The 22,110-nt window shown below is 49.4% G+C and overlaps 2 protein-coding genes across 4 annotated transcripts in view; one reads left to right on the forward strand and one right to left on the reverse strand.

Moving 5' to 3' along the window:
* Positions 1–22,110, forward strand: part of ABHD11 (abhydrolase domain containing 11) — a 997,569-nt gene that overhangs the window by 511,067 nt on the left and 464,392 nt on the right. The gene's annotated exons all lie outside the window — the stretch shown is intronic.
* Positions 13,586–22,110, reverse strand: part of LOC126950333 (eukaryotic translation initiation factor 4H) — a 170,520-nt gene continuing 161,995 nt past the window's right edge. For all 3 annotated transcript variants that reach the window (XM_050783650.1, XM_050783655.1, XM_050783654.1), the window contains 4 exons: positions 20,824–20,888; positions 20,643–20,739; positions 15,853–15,990; positions 13,586–15,550 (listed from right to left, as the gene is read on the reverse strand). In XM_050783650.1, coding sequence (XP_050639607.1) covers positions 15,411–15,550; positions 15,853–15,990; positions 20,643–20,739; positions 20,824–20,888 — 440 coding nt within the window. In that variant the 3' untranslated portion in view covers positions 13,586–15,410. The remainder of the gene's footprint in view (positions 15,551–15,852; positions 15,991–20,642; positions 20,740–20,823; positions 20,889–22,110) is intronic.

The raw sequence follows: 22,110 nt of genomic DNA on the forward strand, positions 1-22,110 counted from the left end.
AAAAAGTCACACAGAGAGGAAGAGAGATACTCTCCAACAGAGAGGGAACAAGATAATGAAACTGAGGTACTCCTGCAGACGGCAGATATGGAGACACACACAGGCAGACATTCACACCCATGGGCCGGGCACGGGGCTCACACCTGTAATCCCAGCACTTTGGGAGGCCGAGGCAGGCAGATCATGAAGTCAGGGTTCGAAACCAGCCTGACCAACGCGGTGAAACCCCAACTGTACTAAAAATACAAAAATTAGCCGGGCATGGTGGTAGGTGCTTGTAATCCCAGCTACTCAGGAGGCTGAGGCAGGAGAATTGCTTGAACCTGGGAGGCGGAGGTTGCAGTGAGCCGAGATCGGGCCACTGCACTCGAGCCTGGGTGACAGAGTGAGACTTCATCTAAAAAAAACCAAAAACCAAACAAACCAAAAAACACACACAGGCAGAAATTCACACCCATGGGCCAGGCGTGGTGGCTCACGTCTGTAATCTCTACACTTTGGGAGGCTGAAGCGGGAGAATCACCTGAGGTCTGGAGTTCAAGACCAGCCTGGCCAACATGGTGAAACCCCATATCTACAAAAAATTTAAAAATTAGCTGGGCATGAGATGGACCAAGAGACACAGAGAGAGACACACAGAAATACACAGAGAGAAAGAGAGCCACAGACTGTCAGAGACACACACAGAGGGGGAGACAGCAAGAAACAGGGAGATAGAGGCCAGGTGTGGTGGCTTGCACCTGTAATCCTAACACTTTTGGAGGCCAAGGCAGGAGGATTGCTTAAGAACAGGAGTTTGAGACCAGCGTGGACAACAGAGCGAGACCCCATCTCTAATACAATTTTTTTAATTAGCTGGGTGTGGTGGCACGCACCTGTAGTCCCAGTGTTTTGGGAGGCCAAAATGGGAGGATTGCTTGAGCCCAAGAGTTGGAGGCTGCAGTTAGCCATGATCGTGCCACTGCATTCCAGCCTGGGGGACAGAGCAAGACCCTGTCTGTAAAAACAATAAATAGGCTGGGCGTGGTGGCTCAAGCCTGTAATCCCAACACTTCGGGAGGCTGAGGCAGGTGGATCAGCTTAGGTCAGGAGTTCAAGACCAGCCTGGTCAACATGGTGAAACCCCATCTCTACTAAAAATACAAAAATTAACCAGGTGTGGTGGTGTCCCAGCTACTCGGGAGGCTGAGGCAAAAGAATCACTTGAGCCCAGGAGGTGGAGGTTGCAGTGAGCCGAGATTGCGCCATTGCACTCCAGCCTGGGCGACACAGTGAGACTCCATCAAAAAAAAAAAAAAAATCAAAATAATAATATTTAATGAATAGCTCGATGGCCTTGGGCAGCTGTTTAATGGTCAACAGCACAAGGCACTCCACCCACTTGCGGGATGTGGCTTTATTGACCTCAGGTGCCAGAGCGTCCTGGGCTCCACAGGGAACTGTCTCACTCAGTCCTCACATCTGTGTGGATGGCAGCCACGGTATCCACCCCAGGGCTGGGCACAGGAGCGGCGCTGGGCAGGAGTGGGCTGTGGTCCCTCTGCCTGTGCTGTGAGCCATTCTCTGCACCCCCTGACGCCAGGAGCCTCATCTGTGCAGTGGAGTGATGAGATCTGCAGGGCTGGGGTGGAGCAGGGCTGGCTGTCCTTCCTTCTCCCACCCTTCAGCGCCCTCTCCATCCGCAGCCTCTGACACGTGTGCCATCCACTCCTCCACCTGTCTTCAGTCACTTATTCCACCTGCCCTGCCCTCGTGGCCTCTGCAGGGGTCTCTCTGTCCCTGCCCTGCCCACCCGTGTCCCTCGTCCTTTGCCTCTGTGTCTGTCTCATCCTCTGAGACTCTTGCTGTCTGACCCTCTGTCTCTATTCCTTGCTCTCTTCTTTCTTTCTTGAGACAGGGTCTCACTCGGTCCGGAGGTGAAGTTGGATTTGAACCCAGATCCCAAAGCCTGGCTTCCTTGCTGGGACCCCCTGTCTGGCTCCTCCTCACACAATGGGAACAAGCTTGCATCAGTTTCCCTCCAGCCCCAGACTATGCACCTGGACAGGGGTTACCTACTGTTCTTTCCCCTTTATATTTATTTATTTATTTATTTTAAGATGGGGTCACACCTGGTCACCCAGGCTGGAGTGCAGTGGTGCAATCTCAGCTCCCTGCAACCTCTGCCTCCCAGACTCAGATGATCCTCCCACCTCAGCCTCCAGAGTTAGCTAGAACCCCAGGTGCGTGCCACCACGCCCAGCTAATTTTTTTTTTTTTTTTTTTTTTTTTTTTTGCAGAGACGGTCTCGCTATGTTGCCCAGGCTGGTCTTGAACTCCTGGCCTTAAGCGATCCTCCATCCTCAGTCTCCCAAAGTGCTGGGATTACAGGCGTGAGGCCACTGAGCCTGGTCCCATTGAATCTGGTGTCTATCCCACCTGCTGGAGACACCAGGCTAGAGCATGACAGTCCTCCAGCTCCTAAATGTCTGGCATTTCAGAACCTGAGCCCCCAGTTCTGGACGACTCTAGGCCCAGGACCCTGGCTCTGGGGTTCCACTCTCAGCTTGGGGCTAGGTTTCTCTTTCAGCCTTGGCGGCGGTGTCCCGGCCAGGCCAGGAGAGGTGGCCGCTGAGACAAGAGGCTGGGCCCGCTGCTGCCACCTCGTGGAGCAGGAGGGTAGCACATGCTCCAGGGGCTGGTTCTGAGAGTTCCTGCAGGCTTCCGTGAGAGGAGCTCACCCTGCCTCCCTCTGTGGCCGGACTAGGACTGAAGCTAGGGCCATCAGATGCCCAAATCTGTGCCTGTGCAAGCAACCGCCACCCTCCCTTATTCCATCCAGCAATGGCAAGTGCACTGGATTCAGGACCACGTTTCCTTCCCACGGTAACCGGTAAGAAGACAGAGGCTTACGGAGCTGAAGCTGGATTTGAACCCAGACCCCAAAGCCTGGCTTCCTCACTGGGACTCCCTGCCTGGCTCCTCCTCACACAATGGGAACAAGCGTGCATCAGCTTCCCTCCAGCCCCAGACTATGCACCTGGACAGAGGTTACCTACTGTTCTTTTTCTTTCTTTTCTTTTTTTTTTTTTTAGATGGGGTCTTGCTTGGTCACCCTGGCTGGAGTGCAGTGGGGCGATCTCAGCTCACTGCAAACTCTGCCTCTCGGGTTCAAGCGATTCTTCTGCCTCAGCCTCCTGAGTAGTTGGAATTACCGGCACCTGCCACTCCGCCTGGTTAATTTCTTTTTGTATTTTTAGTAGAGACGGGGTTTCACCGTGTTATACTTTTAGTAGAGACGGGGTTTCACCATGTTGGACAGGCTGGTCTTAAACTCCTGGATTCAAGTGATCTGCCTGCTCAGTCTCCCAAAGTGCTGGGATTACACTGCACCTAGTCTGTTCTGGTTTTTTGTTTTGTTTTGTATTGTTTTTGACAGGGTGTTGCTCTGTCACCCAGGCTGGAGTGCAGCGGCAAGATCATAGCTCACTGCAGCCTCCAACTCCCAGGCTCAAATGATCCTTCCACCTCTGCCTCGCCTGAAGGTGGAACTACAGGCACACGCCACCATGCCTGGCTCATTTTAAAACTTTGTAGTGATGGGGTCTCACTGTATTGCCCAGGCTGGTCTTGAACTCCTGGGCTAAAGCGATCCTCTCGCCTTAGCCTCCCAAAGTGCTGGGATTACAGGTGTGAGCCATCGCACCCAGCACACTTGCTCTGTTCTAGCTCCCTGCTTCCTTCACGAGCTTGGGCACTGGTAGGTGCCGGAGGGGAATGGTCTGTAAAAGGGCCTCATATGCAAAATGATCTTACAGACGGAAGTGTGGTCTTTTTTTTTTTTTTGGAGATGGAGTCTCACTCTGTCACCCAGGCTGGAGTGCAGTAGCATGATCTCCGCTCACCGCTCCCTCTGCCTCCCGGGTTCCAGCGACTCTCCTGTCTGAGCCTCCCTAGTAGCTGGGATCACAGGCACCTGCCACCACATCCAGCTAATATTTGTAGTTTTAGTAGAGACTGGGTTTCACCATGTTGGCCAGGCTGGTTTTGAACTCCTAACCTCAGGTGATCCCACCTTAGCCTCTCAAAGTGTTGGGATTACAGGCGTGAGCCACGGCACCCAGCCAAGAAGTCTGGTCTTGCACAGCTTGGAGAGGGGTAGATCTCTGCACTGTTGTCCAGACCCAGGGCTTGCCTGTCATAGGGAAAGAGGATGTGTGTTCCAGCAAGACAATGAGAGGCAGCCCTCCGGAACAGGCAAGAATGCTATATGCCTCTCAGTCTATAATTTGTGTGATAGCATCAAGGTTGACACGCTGTTACCCTAGGGGCAGTAAATAAAGTAGGGGTCTGGCAGGGTGGCTCACACCTGTAATCCCAGCACTTTGGGAGGCTGAGGCAGGAGGATCGAGCCCAGGAGTTCAAGACCAGCCTGGCCAACATGGCAAGACCCGGTCTCTACAAAATATTATAAAAATTATCCGGGTATGGCGGCGCACCAGGAGCTGTGATCGCACCACTTCTCTCCAGCCTGGGGTGACAGAGTGAGTCCATACTCAACATGTTTTCTGGAATAGATCAGAAAAAGGCAGTGGAGCAATTAAGGGGACTCGCCCCATAACCAAAAAGGAGAGGAGTTTCACTTCCCCTGGGAAGGGATCTAAACTGGTGACTGGGGGTCAGGTCTTTCAAAGGCCACCGATAGTGCATTGGGTTGCTGGTCTGTTTTCTCCTTGTCCGCCCCAGCTGGGATCAGATCATTGCACATTTGTCTCCAGGTAACAATAACTAGGTGTTGTGGGCCTCTCTTCTTGAGCCGTACAGACTTGCTTCGCCCCTTTCCCTTTGGTTAACAGCGGGTCCTGGTGTTATCTCTTCCCTTTCCTCCCTCCCTGCCTCCTTCCCTCCCTCCTTCCCTCCCTCCCTGCCTCCCCTCCCACTTTCCCTTTCTCCCTCCCTGCCTCCCCTTTCCCTTTCTCCCTCCCTCCCTCCCTCCTTCCCTCTCTCCCTCCTTCCCTCTTTCCTTCCCTCCCTCTTTCCCTTCCTCCCCCTTCCTTCCCTCCCTCCCTCCCTGCCTCCCTCCTTCCCTCCCTCCCTGCCTCCCCTCCCACTTTCCCTTTCTCCCTCCCTCCCTCCTTCCCTCTCCTCCCTGCCTCCCCTCCCACTTTCCCTTTCTCCCTCCCTCCCTCCTTCCCTCTCTCCCTCCTTCCCTCTTTCCCTTCCTCCCCCCTTCCTTCCCTCCCTCCCTCCCTGCCTCCCTCCTTCCTTCCCTCCCTACCTCATTCCCTCCTCTCCTTCCCTCATTCCTTGCCTCCCTCCCTTTCTTTCCTTCCTTCCTTCCCTCCCTGTCTTTCCCTTCCTCCCTTCTTCCTTCCTTCTCTCCCTCCCTCTCTGCCTCCCTCCTTCTTTCCCGCCCTCCCTGCCTCCCTCCTTCCCTCCCTTCCTTCCCTCCCTCCCTTCTTTCCTTTCTTCCCTCCCTCCTTCCTTCCCTCCCTCCCTCCTTCCTTCCCTCTTCTCCTTCACTCCCTTCCTTTTCCTTCCTTCCCTCCCTTCCTCCTTCCTTCCTTCCTTTTCTTTTTTCACTTTTTTCTTTCCCTCCCTCCCTCCCTTCCTTCCTGCCTTCCTTTTTTCTTCCTTTTTTTTTCTTTCTCTCTCTCTTTTCCCTCCCCACCCTCCTTTACTTTTTTTTTTTTTTTTAAGAGACTGTCTCACTCTGTCACCCAGGCTGCAGTGCACTGCTGTGGTCTCAGCTCACTGCAGCCTCAGCCTTCTGGGCTCAAGCAACTCTCCTACTTCAGCCTCCTGAGTAGCTGGGGCTATGGGTACGCATCACTGTGCCCAGCTAATTTTCTTTATTTTTTTGCAGAGATAGGTCTCATTCCATTGCCCAGGCTGGTCTTGAACTCTCGGACCCAAGCGATCCTCATGCCTCAGCCTCCCAAAGTGCTGGGATTACAGAACAAACCCACCTAAGCCTTCCCTTTTTAATTTTTTTTTTTTTTAAACCCATATCCCTAAAGTTGCCTGGGACATCCTTCCCTTTTGAGAGCAGAACCGCCGGGCGCGGTGGCTCACGCCTGTAATCCCAGCACTTTGGGAGGCCGAGGCGGGCGGATCACAAGGTCAGGAGATCGAGACCACGGTGAAACCCCGTTTCTACTAAAAATACAAAAAATTAGCCGGGCGCGGTTGTGGGCGCCTGTAGTCCCAGCTACTCGGGAGGCTGAGGCAGGAGAATGGCGTGAACCCGGGAGGCGGAGCTTGCAGTGAGCCGAGATCGCGCCACTGCACTCCAGCCTGGGCGACAGAGCGAGACTCCGTCTCAAAAAAAAAAAAAAAAAAACATCGAGAGCAGAACCGCTCCTGCCACAGAAAACAAAAGCCCAGTGCTTGCAGCCCTCAGCAGAATTATTGGATAGAGGAAAAACGTTTAAACAGCTGCCAAGAGAAAGCTTAGCCACAAGTGGGGTGCGGCTGTGGGACACTGGTGGGATGGTATTAGGTTGGTGCAAAAGTAATTGTGGTTTTTACCATCACTTTCAATGCACGGCTGCGCCTGTAAATCCTAGCTACTCGGGAGGCAGAGGCTTGAACCTGGGAGGTGGAGGTTGCAGTGAGCCGAGATCATGCCACTGAACTGCAGCCTGGGTGACAGAGTGACACCCTGTCTCAAAAAAAACAAAAACAAAAACAAAAAACAAAAACAAAACCAAAAAACACAAACTAGACAGTTCATGTTCAGCTGCATAAATTCTGGTACACTTAGGTTGTTTTTTTTTTTTTTTTTTTTTTTTTCCGACAACTCAATCGTTTTTGGTATATTACATTATTTTTTAAACTGTGATATACATAACAAATGCTAGGCCGGGCGCGGTGGCTCACGCTTGTAATCCCAGCACTTTGGGAGGCCGAGGCAGGTGACTGAGGTCGGGAGTTCAAGACCAGCCTGACCAACATGGAGAAACCCCGTCTCTACTAAAAATACAAAATTAGCCGGGGTGGTGGCACATGCCTGTAATCCCAGCTACTCGGGAGGCTGAGGCAGGAGAATCTCTTGAACCTGGGAGGCGGAGGTTGCAGTGAGCCGAGATCGCGCCATTGCACTCCAGCCTGGGCAAACAGAGCGAAACTCTGTCTCAAACAAACAAACACACACAAAACACAAATGCTGGCAAGGATGTGAAGGGAACTCTTGTACACTATTGGTGGGAACATAAATTACTACACCCACTATGGAAAACAGTTTGGAGGTTCCTCACGAAACTAAAAATGGAGCTACCATATGATCCAGCAATCCCACTGCTGGACATATACCCCAAAGAAAGGAAATTTGTACATTGAAGAGATACCTGCACTGACATGTTTACTGCACCACTGTTCACAACAGCCAAGATTTGGAAGAAATCTGAGTGTCCATCAACAGAAGAATGGAAAAAGAAAATGTGGTATTTATATACAAAGGAGTACTATGCAGCCATCAAAAAAGAATGAGATCCTGCCATTTGCAATGACATGGATGGAACTGGAATCATGATGTTAAGTGAAATAAACCAGGCACAAAACCACAAACATCGCATGTTCTCACTTATTTGTGGGATGTAAAAGTCAAAATAAGTGAACTCATGGACTTAGAGACTAGAAGGATGGTTACGAGAGGCTGGTAGTAGAGGCTTGTGGCGGAAGGTGGGGATGGTTAGTGGGTACAAAAAAAAAAGTAGAGCTGGCCCGCTGTGGTGGCTCACGCCTGTAATCCCAGCACTTTGGGAGGCTGAGGTGGGTGGATCACGAGGTCAGGAGTTTGAGACCAGCCTGGCCAACATAGTGAAACCCTGTCTCTACTAAAAATACAAAAATTAGCTGGGTGTGGTGGTGTGCGCCTGTAGTCCCAGCTACTTGGAAGGCTGAGGCAGAATTGCTTGTACCCGGGAGGCGGAGGTTGTGGTGAGGTTTGTATTTTCAGTTGAGACGGAGTTTCGCCATGTTGGCCAGGCTGGTCTCAAACTCCTGACCTCAGATGATCTGCCCGCCTCGGCCTCCCAATGTACTGGGATTATAGGCATGAGCCACCACGCATGCCCAGGCCTGTTATATTGTATATATTTTATCACCTTTTTTTTTTTTTTTTTTTTTGAGATGGAGTCTCGCTCTGTCGCCCAGGCTGGAGTGCAGTGGCCGGATCTCGGCTCACTGCAAGCTCCACCTCCCGGGTTCACGCCATTCTCCTGCCTCAGCCTCCCGAGTAGCTGGGACTACAGGCGCCCGCCACCTCGCCCGGCTAGTTTTTTGTATTTTTTAGTAGAGACTGGGTTTCACCGTTTATCACCGTTTTTTAAAAAAAATTTAGGCTAGGCCCAAGCTGGTCTTAAACTCCTGACCTCAAGCCATCTTCCCACCTTGGCCTCCCAACTTAGTGAAACCTTGAGTCTACTAAAAACACAAAAATTAGCCGGGCGTGGTGGCGGGCGCCTGTAATCCTAGTTACTCAGGAGGCTGAGGCAGGGAAATCACTTGAACCTGGGAGGTGGAGGTTGCAGTGAGCCGAGATTGCACCATAACACTGCAGAGCAGACTGTGTCTCAAAAACAAGAAATTTGTGTGTGTGTGTGTGCATAGTAGATGTATATATTTATGGACTACATGTAATGTTTTGATACAGGCATGTAATATGAAATAGGCTCATTATGGAGAATGGGCATCCATTCCCTCAGGCATTTATCCTTTGAGTTACAAACAATCCAATTACATTATTTTTTAAATATACAATTAAGATATGATTGCCTATAGTCACCCTGTTGTGCTATGAAATAGTAGGTGTTTTTTTTTTTTTTTTTTTTTTGAGACGGAGTCTCGCTCTGTCACCCAGGCTGGAGTGCAGTGGCCGGATCTCAGCTCACTGCAAGCTCCGCCTCCCGGGTCTACGCCATTCTCCTGCCTCAGCCTCCCGAGTAGTTGGGACTACAGGCGCCCGCCACCTCGCCTGGCTAGTTTTTTGTATTTTTTTAGTAGAGACGGGGTTTCACAGTGTTAGCCAGGCTGGTCTCGATCTCCTGACCTCGTGATCCGCCCATCTCGGCCTCCCAAAGTGCTGGGATTACAGGCTTGAGCCACCGCGCCCGGCCGAAATAGTAGGTCTTAATCACTTATTCATTTTTTTTTTTTTTTTTTTTTTTTTTTGAGACAGAGTTTCGATCTTGTTGCCCAGGCTGGAGTGCAGTGGCACTATCTCAGCTCACTGCAGTCTCTGCCTCCCGGGTTCAAGTGATTCTCCTGCCTCAGCCTCCTGAGTAGCTGGGACTATAGGCGCCCGCCACCACACCTGGCTAACATTTTGTATTCTTAGAATCCCGGCTCACCACAGCCTCTGCCTCCTGAGTTCAAGTGATTCATTCTCCTGCCTCAGACTCCCTAGTAGCTGGAACTGCAAGCCACCACGTCCGGCTCATTTTTATATTTTTAGTAAAGATGGGGTTTTGTCATGTTGGCCAGGCTGGTCTCGAACCGCTGACCTCAAGTGATCCATCCGCCTCAGCCTCCCAAAGTGCTGGGATTACAGGCATGAGTCACCTCGCCAAGCCTCTGGTGAGCATATTCTTTTTTTTTTTTTTTTTTTTTTTTTTTTTTTTGAGACTGAGTCTGGCTCTGTCGCCCAGGCTGGAGTGCAGTGGCCGGATCTCAGCTCACTGCAAGCTCCGCCTCCCGGGTTCACGCCATTCTCCTGCCTCAGCCTCCGGAGTAGCTGGGACCACAGGCGCCCGCCACCTCGCCCGGCTAGTTTTTTGTATTTTTTAGTAGAGACGGGGTTTCACCGTGTTAGCCAGGATGGTCTCGATCTCCTGACCTTGTGATCCGCCCGTCTCGGCCTCCCAAAGTGCTGGGATTACAGGCTTGAGCCACCGCGCCCGGCCGGTGAGCATATTCTTAACTTCAAACAGAGTATCATGCATTAGAAAGACTTCTACCAATTCCAAGGAATCTAGGTGCAATTTAAAGAATTTCGGGACTACCTGAAATGCTCCTCTGACCTCCCCTGTTCCAATCCTGATTAGAAGGACAAGCTCAGCCATTTACCTCGTCTCCCACAGTGAAGGAAAGAACAGGGTACAGGTTATCTGCAGTGTCCAAACCGAGTACTGAAGAGCCTGCCAGAGTGAAATAATGTGCTTTGGTTTGTATATTTGGTATTTTATGGAGTTACAGTGTGTTTACAGATGGGGAAGAGGTGAGTAGGTTATAATTTTAAGTACATAGTATTCATTATTTGTGTTCTGTCATGACCAAAACATGAAAAGGGAAGATTTTTTTTTTGAGACAGAGTCTTACTCTGTTGCCCAGGCTGGAGTGCAGTGACACAGTCTTGGCTCACTGCAAGCTCTGCCTTCTGGGTTCACGCCATTCTCCTGCCTCAGCCTCCCGAGTAGCTGGGACTACAGGCACCCGCCACCACGCCCGGCTAATTTTTTTGTATTTTTAGTAGAGACGGGGTTTCACCGTGTTAGCCAGGATGGTCTCGATCTCCTGACCTCGTGATCCACCCGCCTCGGCCTCCCAAAGTGCTGGGATTACAGGCGTGAGCCACCGCGCCCAGCCAACTTTTTTGAAGACTGTCCAGTGGCCAGGCATGGTGGCTCACGCCTGTAATCCTAGCACTTTTCGAGGCCGAGGCAGGCAGATCACCTGAGGTCAGGAGTTCAAGACCAGCCTGGGCAACATGGTGAAACCCCGCCTCTACTAAAAAACAAAAAATGAGCTGGGTGTGGCGTCATGCACCTGTAGTCCCAGCTACTCGGAAGGCTGAGGCAGAATAGCTTGAACCCGGGAGGCGGAAGTTGCAGTGAGCTGAGATTGCATCACTGTACTCCAGCCTGGGTGAGTGACAGAGTGAGACTGTCCCCCCGCCCCCCCCGCAAAAAAAAGAAAAAGACCGTCTTGCTCTGTTGCCCAGGCTGGAGTGCAATGGCACGATCTCGGCTCACTGCAACCTCTGCCTCCTGGGTTCACGCGATTCTCCTGCCTCAGCCTCCCCAGTAGCTGCGACTACAGATGTGCGCCATCACACCAGGTTAATTTTTGTATTATTAGTAGAGACAGGGTTTCACCATATTGGCCAGGATGGTCTTGATCTTCTGACCTCATGATTGGCCCACCTCGGCCTCCCAAAGTGTTGGGATTACAGGTGTGAGCCACCGCACCCAGCCCAGGAAAACTCAAGACTGGAAGTGTTTGAGTCCTTCAACCTCACAAATGAGAAAATGACTTAAAACATCTCAACATTGGCCTGGCATGGTAGCTCATGCCTGTAATCCTAGCACTTTGGGAGGCCAAGGTAGGAAGATCGCTTGAGCTTAGGAGTTTGAGACCAGTCTGGGCAACATGGTGAAACCTCCACAAAAATTGAAATAGGCCAGGTATGGTGGCTCACACCTGTAATCCCAGCACTTTGGGAGGCTGAGGCAGGTGGATCACCTGAGGTCAGGAATTCGAGACCAGCCTGGCCAACATGGTGAAACCCCATCTCTACTAAAAACACAAAAATTAGCTGGGCGTGGTGGCATGCGCCTGTAGTCCCCACTACTAGGGAGGCTGAGGTGGGAGGATCACTTGAACCCAAGAGGTGGAGGTTGCAGTGAGCTGAGATCACACCACTGCACTCCAGCCTGGGTGGCAGAGCATGACTCTGTCTCAAAGAAAAATAAATACAAAATAAAATAACATCTTAAAACATCCAGATGTGGCCAGGGTCCGACTTGAGAGAAGCCCAGTGAGCCTGGCCCCAGGAACCTGCTCCCTGGGCAGTCTTCCTTCAGGTTTTAGGACGTTTCACCACCCTACAGGCGAGGTCAACCCATGTTCTAGGTTAATCAGCTCTTCTTGTTCTAGACTTAATCTCCGTTAAGTAATGTCCTTCATTGAGAAAACCAGGCTATTCCCTAGAAATCACCAACTGAAAATAGATGTCAGGGCCAGGAATGGTGGCTTGCGCTTGTAATACTAGCATTTTGGGAGACTGAGGTGAGTGCATCACTTAAGGTTAGGACTTTGAGAACAGCCTGGTCAACACAGTGAAACCCCATCTCTACTATACAAAAATTAGCTGGGCATGGTGGTGGGTGCCTATAGTCCCTGACACTTGGGAGGCTGAGACAGGAGGATCACTTGAACCCGTCCGTGAGGCAGAGGCTGCAGTGAGCCGAGGTCGCGCCACTGCACTCCAGCTTGGATGACAGAGAGACTCTGTCTCAAAAAAAATTAAAAGTGGATGCCAGATAACAATCCTGCCCTTCTACTCAAGTGCACACCTCCCACTCTGGCGCCTGCTAAGACATCCACGAAGAGGCAAGACATCATGAATCACGATAGGAGACCCAGACTTCTTTCTTCCGCCAGCAGTGGTGGTTCACACCTGTAATCCCAGCACTTTGGGAGGCCATGGCAGGAGGAGGCTTAGGCCAATAGTTCAAGACCCCCCTCCATCTCTACAAAGAACTGAAAAAAATTGGTGCGGCTGCCGGGCGCGGTGGCTCATGCCCATAATCCCAGCACTTTGGGAGGCCAAGACGGGCGGATCACAAGGTCAGGAGATTGAGACTATCCTGGCTAACATGGTGAAACCCCGTCTATACTAGTAAATACAAAAAAATAGCCAGGTGTGGTGGTGGGTGCCTGTAGTCCCAGCTACTTGGGAGGCTGAGGCAGGAGAATGGCGTGAACCAGGGAGGCGGAGCTTGCAGTGAGCTATCACACCACTGTACTCCAACCTGGGCGACAGAGCAAGAATCCACCTCAAAAAAAAAAAAAAAAAAAATTGGTGGGGTATTAGTACCAGCTACTCAGGAGGCTGGGGAGGTTGAGGCTGCAGTGAGCTATGACTGTGCCACTGCACTCCTGTCTGGGTGACAGAGGGAGACCCTGTCTCTGAAATACCGGTCCTCTCTACCACCTACTCTTGGGTAGGAAGCAGTTGAGGCAGGAGAGTTACTCTAGGCCCCCACCTGAACAGCACCTGCTCACCTTACTAAAATTGAGTCGTGGTCCAGGGCCCTCCATTACTGGACAATGCTCCTACCTCAAGGTAGGCAAGGTCTGCCTTGGCCAGGCCCTTCCCAAGCCAGCCAGGGCTTTGCCAAACATGCACCCATGCCCCACACCTTGCCCACTCAGCTCTTGTCTACTAAGTCAATTTTAACACTACCCAACGGCAAAAGCACAGGAGCACCTCCCCAGAATCAGGATCTGCTTGTCAGGAAGCAGCAGCCCTCCTAGCCATGAGGGGCACCTAACATCTCGTTTACAAGCAGTTGTTAAAAGAAAGCCACATGTTGTGTAAATGCTTGATTTCTTCCATCTTGGGAAAAAAAAATGATGCTCCTTTACCTAACCAATAACAGCCAGACTTTCAAGGTTTCTGCCTGGTTGGAAAAAGGACATTTTTAGCAAGTGAGGGGAAAAAACTGGCATCCTATTTCTAATCATCACCAGCTTTTAAAATAACTTCACTCATCCCAGAATTAAAATTACAGTAGACTCTTCCATTTCAGTGGGGCTTCCCAAATTTAAAATTGTTACATTCCATGAGCAGCTAAAAAGAACTCAAAAATAAAGGCAAGCATTAAATATTACGTAAGGTTTTCTTTTATTTAAAAGATCATTCACAAAATACCATATCCATAGATTTACTTTCTGTCATATAGCTGAATGTGTTAAGTGTTTGGAATTCCATTCTTACATTTAAAAGTCAACTGGATTGCCCAGAGGTTTAGATGCATTTGTTTTGTTCTTTATCTTATCCACACTGAAGATGTAAGTAGGTCATCTGAAAGCATCGGGGTTGATTGCAACCACATAATGCATGTCTTTCTGAAGTTGAGTATTGGTGTTACACAAATGGTTCTTATCTTGGAAGCAGAGAAGCTGACAGGTGGAAGGAAGGAGAGAGTGAGTTCTGTGGATTGCTGAGGCCTTTTAACAAAGACACAGTAGGAAAAGCCAAGGGTGACAGCTGGTGACCAACTACTAAGCATACTCCTCTGGGCGCCCCAGGCCACCCTGGCCCAGCCATCACCTGGCGAGGGCCTCTTTCCCAGGCTCCTGCTGCCCGCCGCCCCCAAACTGCTCCCCATAGGACAGATTGGGACTTGGGTACTGAAGGATTTTTCATCTGTTCACACACAGACGTTCAAGCTCAAAAGCCTAACCCCTAGCACTCCCAGGTAAGTGCTGAACTCTGCACATGGGAACAATCCAGTGTGTCCCCAAGATGTGGCCACAGACCTAGACAGCTGCAGTCCTCTACAGCTATCAGAAGGTTCCTGACAGCTCTGCATAGTACAATTTAATTTAATCAAAGGAAATGAGTAAAGTGCCAGATTCTAGACCCATTTTGGCTCTGAACTGAAGGGGAGGTGGGAAGCACAGTATCTCATTATGTTGCCTATACTAGGAACAGATCAACACAAACACACAGGCAACAGGGATGGGGGGAAACGCCGCGTCAGCGCTGCAGTCAGCCCAGCGCAGCGCCAGCACCACCCCCTCCACCCCCAAAGCGCCTTGGCCCAGCAGAAAAGAACCCAGCTGGCCGTTCGCTGCACCCTGCCAGAGAGGGGAGCCTTGACCGCGCCCGGTGAAAGGAGTGAACTAGCTGGACCACCGCCTCGAAAGAGCAGTAACAAACACGTGTGAATGCATGCAAGCATTCACTGTATCTTCTCCGTGGACTCCATACCGCTCTTCCATGGCCCCCACTTTCAGTCTGTTTCTCGTGTGAGCCTATCTGCTTGGACAGTTCACTGGGGAGGGGGCCATGGAGCCAGGACTCCCTCCAAATAGGAATGGAAAGGACCTTGCAGATACTTTTATCCTAGTTGTGAAAACAAGGTGCCTCCGATTCTCTTTATCCATCACAGCCAGATACCAACAAGGTCCCTGCCGTTCCCTGTCAGTGACTCTGGTTTTTGTTGGAAGCCCCAGCAATACAGAACTCAACATGCAGGTGAGAAGAGAAGCACTGAGGAAATGAAAGGAAACGCCTGGAGTTGGGCCACTGTCTAAAGTAAAACGAGAAAGCAAAGGAGAAAAATGACGCAGCACCGCAGCCCAAACGCCCCCCGCTGACGGCGGCCACCTCCGCTCCTCCAAGGAACCCCATGTGCTGCTGGGAAAACAAGGAGCAGGAGGAAAAGGACAGAAGGAAAATGGGGAAGCAGCGGAAGAAAGAAAAAAACGCACAAACAGGCACTAGATAGATACAGCAAAGCCCAGAATGTACTAAAAACCACTTGTTAACAGCTGACATGCACTCACAAGCTGTGTTTCCGCTGTGAGGAGGCCAATGGCAGGTGCGGGAGTGGCGGCTGCAGGACGGCTGCCCGGGGACTCACCAGGCTGTGGTCCTGCTCTAACCGCCCACGCCCCATTCCCTCCCAGCCGCAGGCTCATTCTTGCTCCTTTTGAACGACTTCCTCTCTAGGTCTGGCACCCCCGAAGATAGCAGAGTTGGGATTGGCTACTTGATTGAGGGGAGTCGCGACTGTTCGAGGTTTAAGCTGGAGTCGTGGTCTCTGTGCTCTTTCCTCTGGAGGAGAAAAAGCAGAGTTCGTCAGAGTGTGGATCCCATTCCACATCCAGCAAAACAACCACGCTGATGTTGCTGCCAGCAACCCAGCCCACTTTCTAAAATTCACCTGGCCTGCTACCCCATCAGCAGACGCTCTAATGACCAAAGTGAACTTGCTATTCTAGAGAACGCGGGGATCTATTATGCCGACAACTCTGTGAACGTGGAGTGTGTGCCACAGGAATGCCAAGTCCCCATGGGGTGTGAACCTGATGATCCCATCAGGACAAGATGCCCTCCACTGACACACGAGCCCGTACCTTCTGTGGGTTCTCTGAAATCCATGTTGGATCCGCGGAGGGGAGGGCCATCTCTGAAGCGGCTGCCCATGGGGGGGCCTGTTCGCCGGTCACCTGGGCGACTACCTCCCCTGCCCCCTAAGAAGTCATCCCTGAAGCCTGAGGAAGAAACAGGACATTAAAATACTTTTCAAACTATCGTCTCCAAGCTGCTTATAGAATAACGTTCTGGGAATTGTTTGAGTTTAATTTTAAATTCTTTAGTTTGTCCAGTATCTGAAGTATCTCCAAAATAAAGTGTGTTAAAAATGGGTCCAAATGCCAATGTGGAGTACTGGCAGTGCTAACAGACTTCCCAAAGCAAAAGGAATCAGGATCTTAGGAGAGCAAACAAATGAGCTGTTTACATGCTCAGCCTGCAGGAAAACTAGAAAAATATTAATACCACAAAACTGTATTTTAATATGGCTTAAAGCAAAACAAGAAAGCCTCAAAGCAGGTTGAATCCTATTTTCTAATATAAATCCATACAGTTATTTTAAAAGATAAACCTGAAATTTAGAAGTATTTACAACTTAGAACACAAAAATCACAAGAAAAAGCTATATGAAGACAAAATAAAAATACAAAGTCTCCATTTTCCTGTTTTGGCTGCATTTCAGGTGTGGGCCATTCTACAAGCAAAGCACCCGTGTGGTAAACAAAGCAGTTATCCCCAAAATTGGCCATGTCCTACAGAGGGGCATGAGCAGAGAGCACAGGGCCTCACCCCCACCAGCGCCTCCTTGGGGGCAAAGCGTTCTTTCCCCATTCATTTGTGTGCCTGCTAAGTGGGCTCTTGGCAGAAGTAAACTGCATCTCATTTAGAAATGCTGGAATTCTCACTGGTGTGTAGGAGCAAAGGGGCCTTTAGGCTTGTACTTAAGTGAAATCTAAACTTTTAACTGTATAACTACTGAGGTTAAAATTTAGTAAAAAGAGTGGTTCACGACTGTAATCTCAGCACTGTGGGAGGCCGAGTGGGAGGATCACTTGAGTACAGGAGTTCAGGACCAGACTCAGCAACACAGGGAGACTCAATCCTTACAAAAACACAAAAATTAGCTAGACATTGTGGTGCATGCCTGGGGTTCCAGCTACTCAGGAGGCTGAGGCAGGAGAATCACTCGAACCCAGAAGGTGGAGGGCGCAGTGAGTCGAGATCGCGCCATTACACTCCAGCCTGGGTGATGGAGACTCTGTTTCAAGGGGGAAAAAAAAAAAAAAAAAAAAACTGGCAAAAAGAAGTTAAACCGTAATTAAACAAATGAGCTTGCTGCTGTTGGTTGCACACTCAGGGGTGGCCGCTGCTACTCTGCAAGTGTGGTGCCAAGGCTCCAAGCTTTCAGGGAGCTCCTCTTTGAGAAGAACGCTCAGAGCCCATGGTATGCACTATACAGTCATCCTCATTATCCACAGATTCCATATTTGCAAACCCACCCAGTTGCTAAAATTCATGTTTAATCCCAAGCTGGATACCAGCGGCATTTCTGCAATCAGTCCTGGACCTGCACAGATGCGACGATCCCAGCTGAGGCAGAAAAAGACAACGCTCTGCTTGTTTCAGTTCTTAACCGTCAAGTCTTTTCATGAGTGTTGGGTTTTTTCCGGTGACATCGCTGTCTAAAGTGGCCCCAGGTGCAGTGTGAAGTGCCGTCTGCTGTTCCTAAGTGCAGGCTGGCTGTGAGGTGCCTTACAGACAAAACCGGTGTGGGACAAGCTTTCTAACAGGCTGAAATGATGGCATCACAGACTATTTACTATAGCTGGCCCTGAGTTCAATGTTAACACTACTAAATAAATCAACACTAACATTAAATGAGGCGTCTTTAAAATGAAGGTCACACAGGCCGGGCGCGGTGGCTCATGTCTGTAATCCCAGCACTTTGGGAGGCCAAGGTGGGCAGATCACCTGAGGTCGGGAGTTTGAGACCAGCCTGACCAACATGGAGAGACCCCGTTTCTATTTAAAATATAAAAATTAGCTGGGCTTGGTGGTGGGTGCCTGTAGTCCCACTACTTGGGAGGCTGAGGCAGGAGAATCGCTTGAACCCGGGAGGCGGAGCTTGCAGTGAACCGAAATCACACCACTGCACTCCAGCCTGGGCAACAGAGTGAGCCTCGGTCTCAAAAAAAAAAAAAAGTCATATAAAGCAATGTTAGGTATGATCAGCTGACGAAAATGTGATCCGAGGCGCACAGGAGCAGTGCCACAGTGCCTCATTCAGTGTTCTAGCAACTCCACAGAACCACCTCCAAGGACGAGCACCGACTGCATCACGCCCCCGGTGGGGCCGATTTCTATTCTTTAAAGGTGGCAAGGGTTTTGGAAACCAATCGGGGATCTCACACCCAGTTCAGAGACTGAGTTAAATAACATCAATTTTGACAAACCAAGTAATGAAAACAAGTCTAAACAGATGTGGACCAATAGCTGCACTGCTTTAGGGGAAATACACTGGGAGGCATACAGTCGAGTATAAGGTCCTTTACAGTCTTTTACCCACCACATGACATAGTTCAGTGAATAAGCCTAGTCAGTATTCCAACATTTAACTTCATGCTTCCCCCAAACTAAACTGTGAAGTGTACCCTTCCACGTGAGTACAAAGTTTACACCCTTTACTATGAGATTAAATGATTTCCACCATCAATGTCCAGCATGAAACAAATCAGCTCACACCACTCTGGTGAAGCAGATGAACACAACTGCTACTTGTGTGTCCAGGTGCGTGATGGTGCACAAGAGCCCAGCAGAGACAAATATCGGTGTGCATTAACACCAAGTGAAAGTAAGTGAAAGTCTCATTTCAAAATCGCCTAGGAACTAAGCAGTGGGAAATTAAGCAGGAAAGCAGAGGTCTGCCATGAACAAGGATCTCTCATCACATCTGTTGGTGGGTTTCTAGGAAGCAAAATATTCCTGAGAATCTTCGGAGTTTTCTTTACAAAGCTTAGTTTAACACTGGCTATTTCTGATGGTGAAATGTTTTTGCTTTCTTTGTACTTTTCTGTTGCTCTATTTTGTTTTTCACAATGAGCACATTTCACTAAAAAAAACAGCACCATCCTATTAAAAAGTAAAAAATATCTACTCTCACAAATAACGTATAAAGTATCAAATTAGCCATTACTCCATCGAGTGAGCCCACATCAGGTTTGAGATGTCACCAAAACACTGCAGTTCCCACTGGAACTGGTGGCAGCAAGGCCATGGCCGTGTTCGCTGTGTCTCTGCTTGAGCGCCAGTGGCCAGGCTAAGCCAAGGGTAGAAAGACGTTAGTATGTGGGCAACGTCTATAGTACCTGGAATACCAAACTGGCAGGGAAAGGCCGTGCCCGGAGCTGCTGGTTGGCTCTGAGAAGACAGCTGCTGCACGTTTCAGTTAGAGACCAGCTTATACATAAAATTACAGACTGACTCCACCATACTGCACTTTTATGAATAAGCTCATTTCTGACTGGCTACAGACTTTTAAGAACTGTATTATTCAACAGATAGTCACCTGTTTAGCCAAAGCTGAGTTTTTAAAAATCTCAGAATCACAAGACAGTGTGCACCAGTCCCTCCCATACTTACCCATTACTTTACACCAGTTTTGTTTTGATTGGGGGACGGTGCTGACATTCTATACAGCACAGTATGAGAGCACATCCCAAGTTTGTGGTAAAGAAAACAAATTTATTTCTCTTTTCCTACCTTTCTGTGTTATGACTGAAGTTTTTATCATATATATATATATTTAAAAAATTTATCCTTTTGTAATTAAAAAACAGAAAGTAGGGATGAAGAAAATGCTGAAAATCACCCTGCAGAGCAGACGCCTGGCGCGCGGACTGACGCTTTATGCTACAACACCAGCTGGTCTGCCCGGGTTGCCTGAGAGAGAGAACGGCGACGTGGATCATGTCCACCATGAAGGGACTGGACCTCCCCACAATCCTCCAAGAAAAAAATAGGCCATCAGGACGACCTTTTACCATGTAAGAGCCCAAACCTCTATCCTATGTTTTCTAGAAGGAACAGTACTTCTCTTGGTGCCATACACAAAACCACAGAGGAGTTTCCCTGGGCTAGAGTCTGAGAAAGACTGCTGAGTGAGATCGAGGACCCAGGAGCTGCAGGCTAACAAAGGTGACCACACAACGTGCGTGGGGCTGACCTGCCCACAGTGTGGAGCCTTCAAGTCCTGCCCCCACAGGCTCTCACAGAGGCTTACTTGCATGCCTGGGCACCTTGCAGGAGAGTTGTTTGTTAAAGCAACTAAATAAGTAGTCCGGCCAGGCGAACTACTCACAAGAAACAGAGAGCAGCAGCAAGGCCCCTAGGAAAAATTAAGTGGTGATGCTTTAAATACTGATACCAGAATTGAAGTCATCCCGGGAATCCCATCCACCTCTAGATTCTCGAGAGCTACCCATTCCTGAGGATACACAAAAAAGATAAAGTTGAGGTCGCGTCATTACCTTGCTGCGCAAACATGGAAAAATTCATTTGGAAGACATACAACTCATGTAGTGGAAGGTCCACTGAAATCATTTTAAGAGTTTTTGTTTCCAACAGAAAAAAACCAAACCAAAACAAAACAAAAACCAGGCTTGCAGAAGCATCAGCCGTTCTTTCTAGGATTTTACGCAAACTTTTAAAAGCTCACAAGAACCTATCATATCGATTATATGATTATAATGAGATAATCGAGTTCTACTAGCAACGAGTTGGAACTGGTAGGCATACTGTAAGTCTTTATGTTCAGCTTAGAAGAACCAATCACCTCTGTCATCTGGTCCTCCTTTTCTGAATCCAAAGCCACCTTTGTCTTGTTTTCTGCCTTCTGCAATGTCCACACGAAGTGACCGATCGCCCAACAGCTAATGATAAGGGGAAAATAGTGTAAGTATTGGCAAAGAAGAGAATCTCAACTGTTCTGACAGAGAAAACCTGAGGATACTTACTGCACCATCGTATGTCAAGGCTTCCTTAAGGGAATCCACTTCATCGAATTCTACATAGCAGAATCCTGGAAAAGAAAAAACCCCGATTTCCTCAAGTAATTCTGGGTTATAGATGTGGGAAGATCTATTCATACTATTTCTCCACATCACAACTACCAATCTGTTGTCTAGATGCTGGCAGACTAGGAGAGCCTGAAGAAGCACACTTTACTATCAGCAGATAGAACCTGACTGGCATTCCTCCCTCTCAATTCTATTCTATCAGTCAGAAAATGCTAACTGAACATGCACTGAAATAGCAGCTGCATTTCTAGAAAGCTTTCTTCTTGCATATTTAAACCGTAATATTCAAACCTTTCTCAGGCCATTTGCAGAGCTCTTCTGACTCCTGAATGACTATTTAATCTAAGTGAGGATGAGGTTTCATAGATTTCAAATTTGGTACCCAAAATGCTTTGAAGAAAGAGGCTTAAAGTGCCGATTTAACTTACTACTCAGGTAGTTGATATCAAATTTGCTTCACAAGGCTGAAAACACATCCTTGGCAACCAGGGCATTCTTCTCTGAATGTTAATTAAAAGACAGATGGCCTAGGTCCAAGTACATGTTACTGACAACCTGTGTCCCTGATGCCAGGGCTCTGACATTGCCCCTTCCTTGCTGTCTGCAGTCTCAATCCAGTTCATTACTCCCCAGTGCTGGCACTGCACGCTGCATGCCCTCTCCCCCAGCATCCTTGCCCTGTATAATAACTTATTAATCACACTTCACTTTTTTTTTTTTTTTTTTTTTACGTAAGAAAGTGGCAGTCTTTTTATTGCAAATATGCACACACTCTCGGGCGAGGTTCTCTGGTCCTCAGGTGTGGGGGGCCAGGGAAGTTGCGCCCGCGCTCTCAGGTGATGTTCTCCGGTCCACGAATGCGGGGGCCGAAGAAGTCACGCTGCCGCCAGCGGGCTTTTATGCCTGGGAGCTGGAAGGGGAGGAGTTTGGGGCGAGTGTGTAGGAGTGGCTTCTTGAATTTCGGTGTCCCCGGCTTGACGGCACTCTGTGCATGCTCAGTTGATTTGGTTCTTTCCCGGGCGTGGGAAAATCTGTGATGAAGAACCCGGAAACAACAGGGACTGCTCCATCTTGTTCACCTTCCTCCATCTTGTCCCTTCCCCCTCACCCAAACAGTCCAACCTCTTATTGATTATAAGAATTTAGGGCACCGTGGTCTGTCTGGCTGCTTCCCACTGTTAGGGGGCGTAGTCAGGGTCTGAGGTTGGCAGTTGGGTGTAGGGA

Source organism: Macaca thibetana, chromosome 3, assembly GCF_024542745.1.
Source record: "Macaca thibetana thibetana isolate TM-01 chromosome 3, ASM2454274v1, whole genome shotgun sequence".
Taxonomy (NCBI): Eukaryota; Metazoa; Chordata; class Mammalia; order Primates; family Cercopithecidae; genus Macaca; species Macaca thibetana.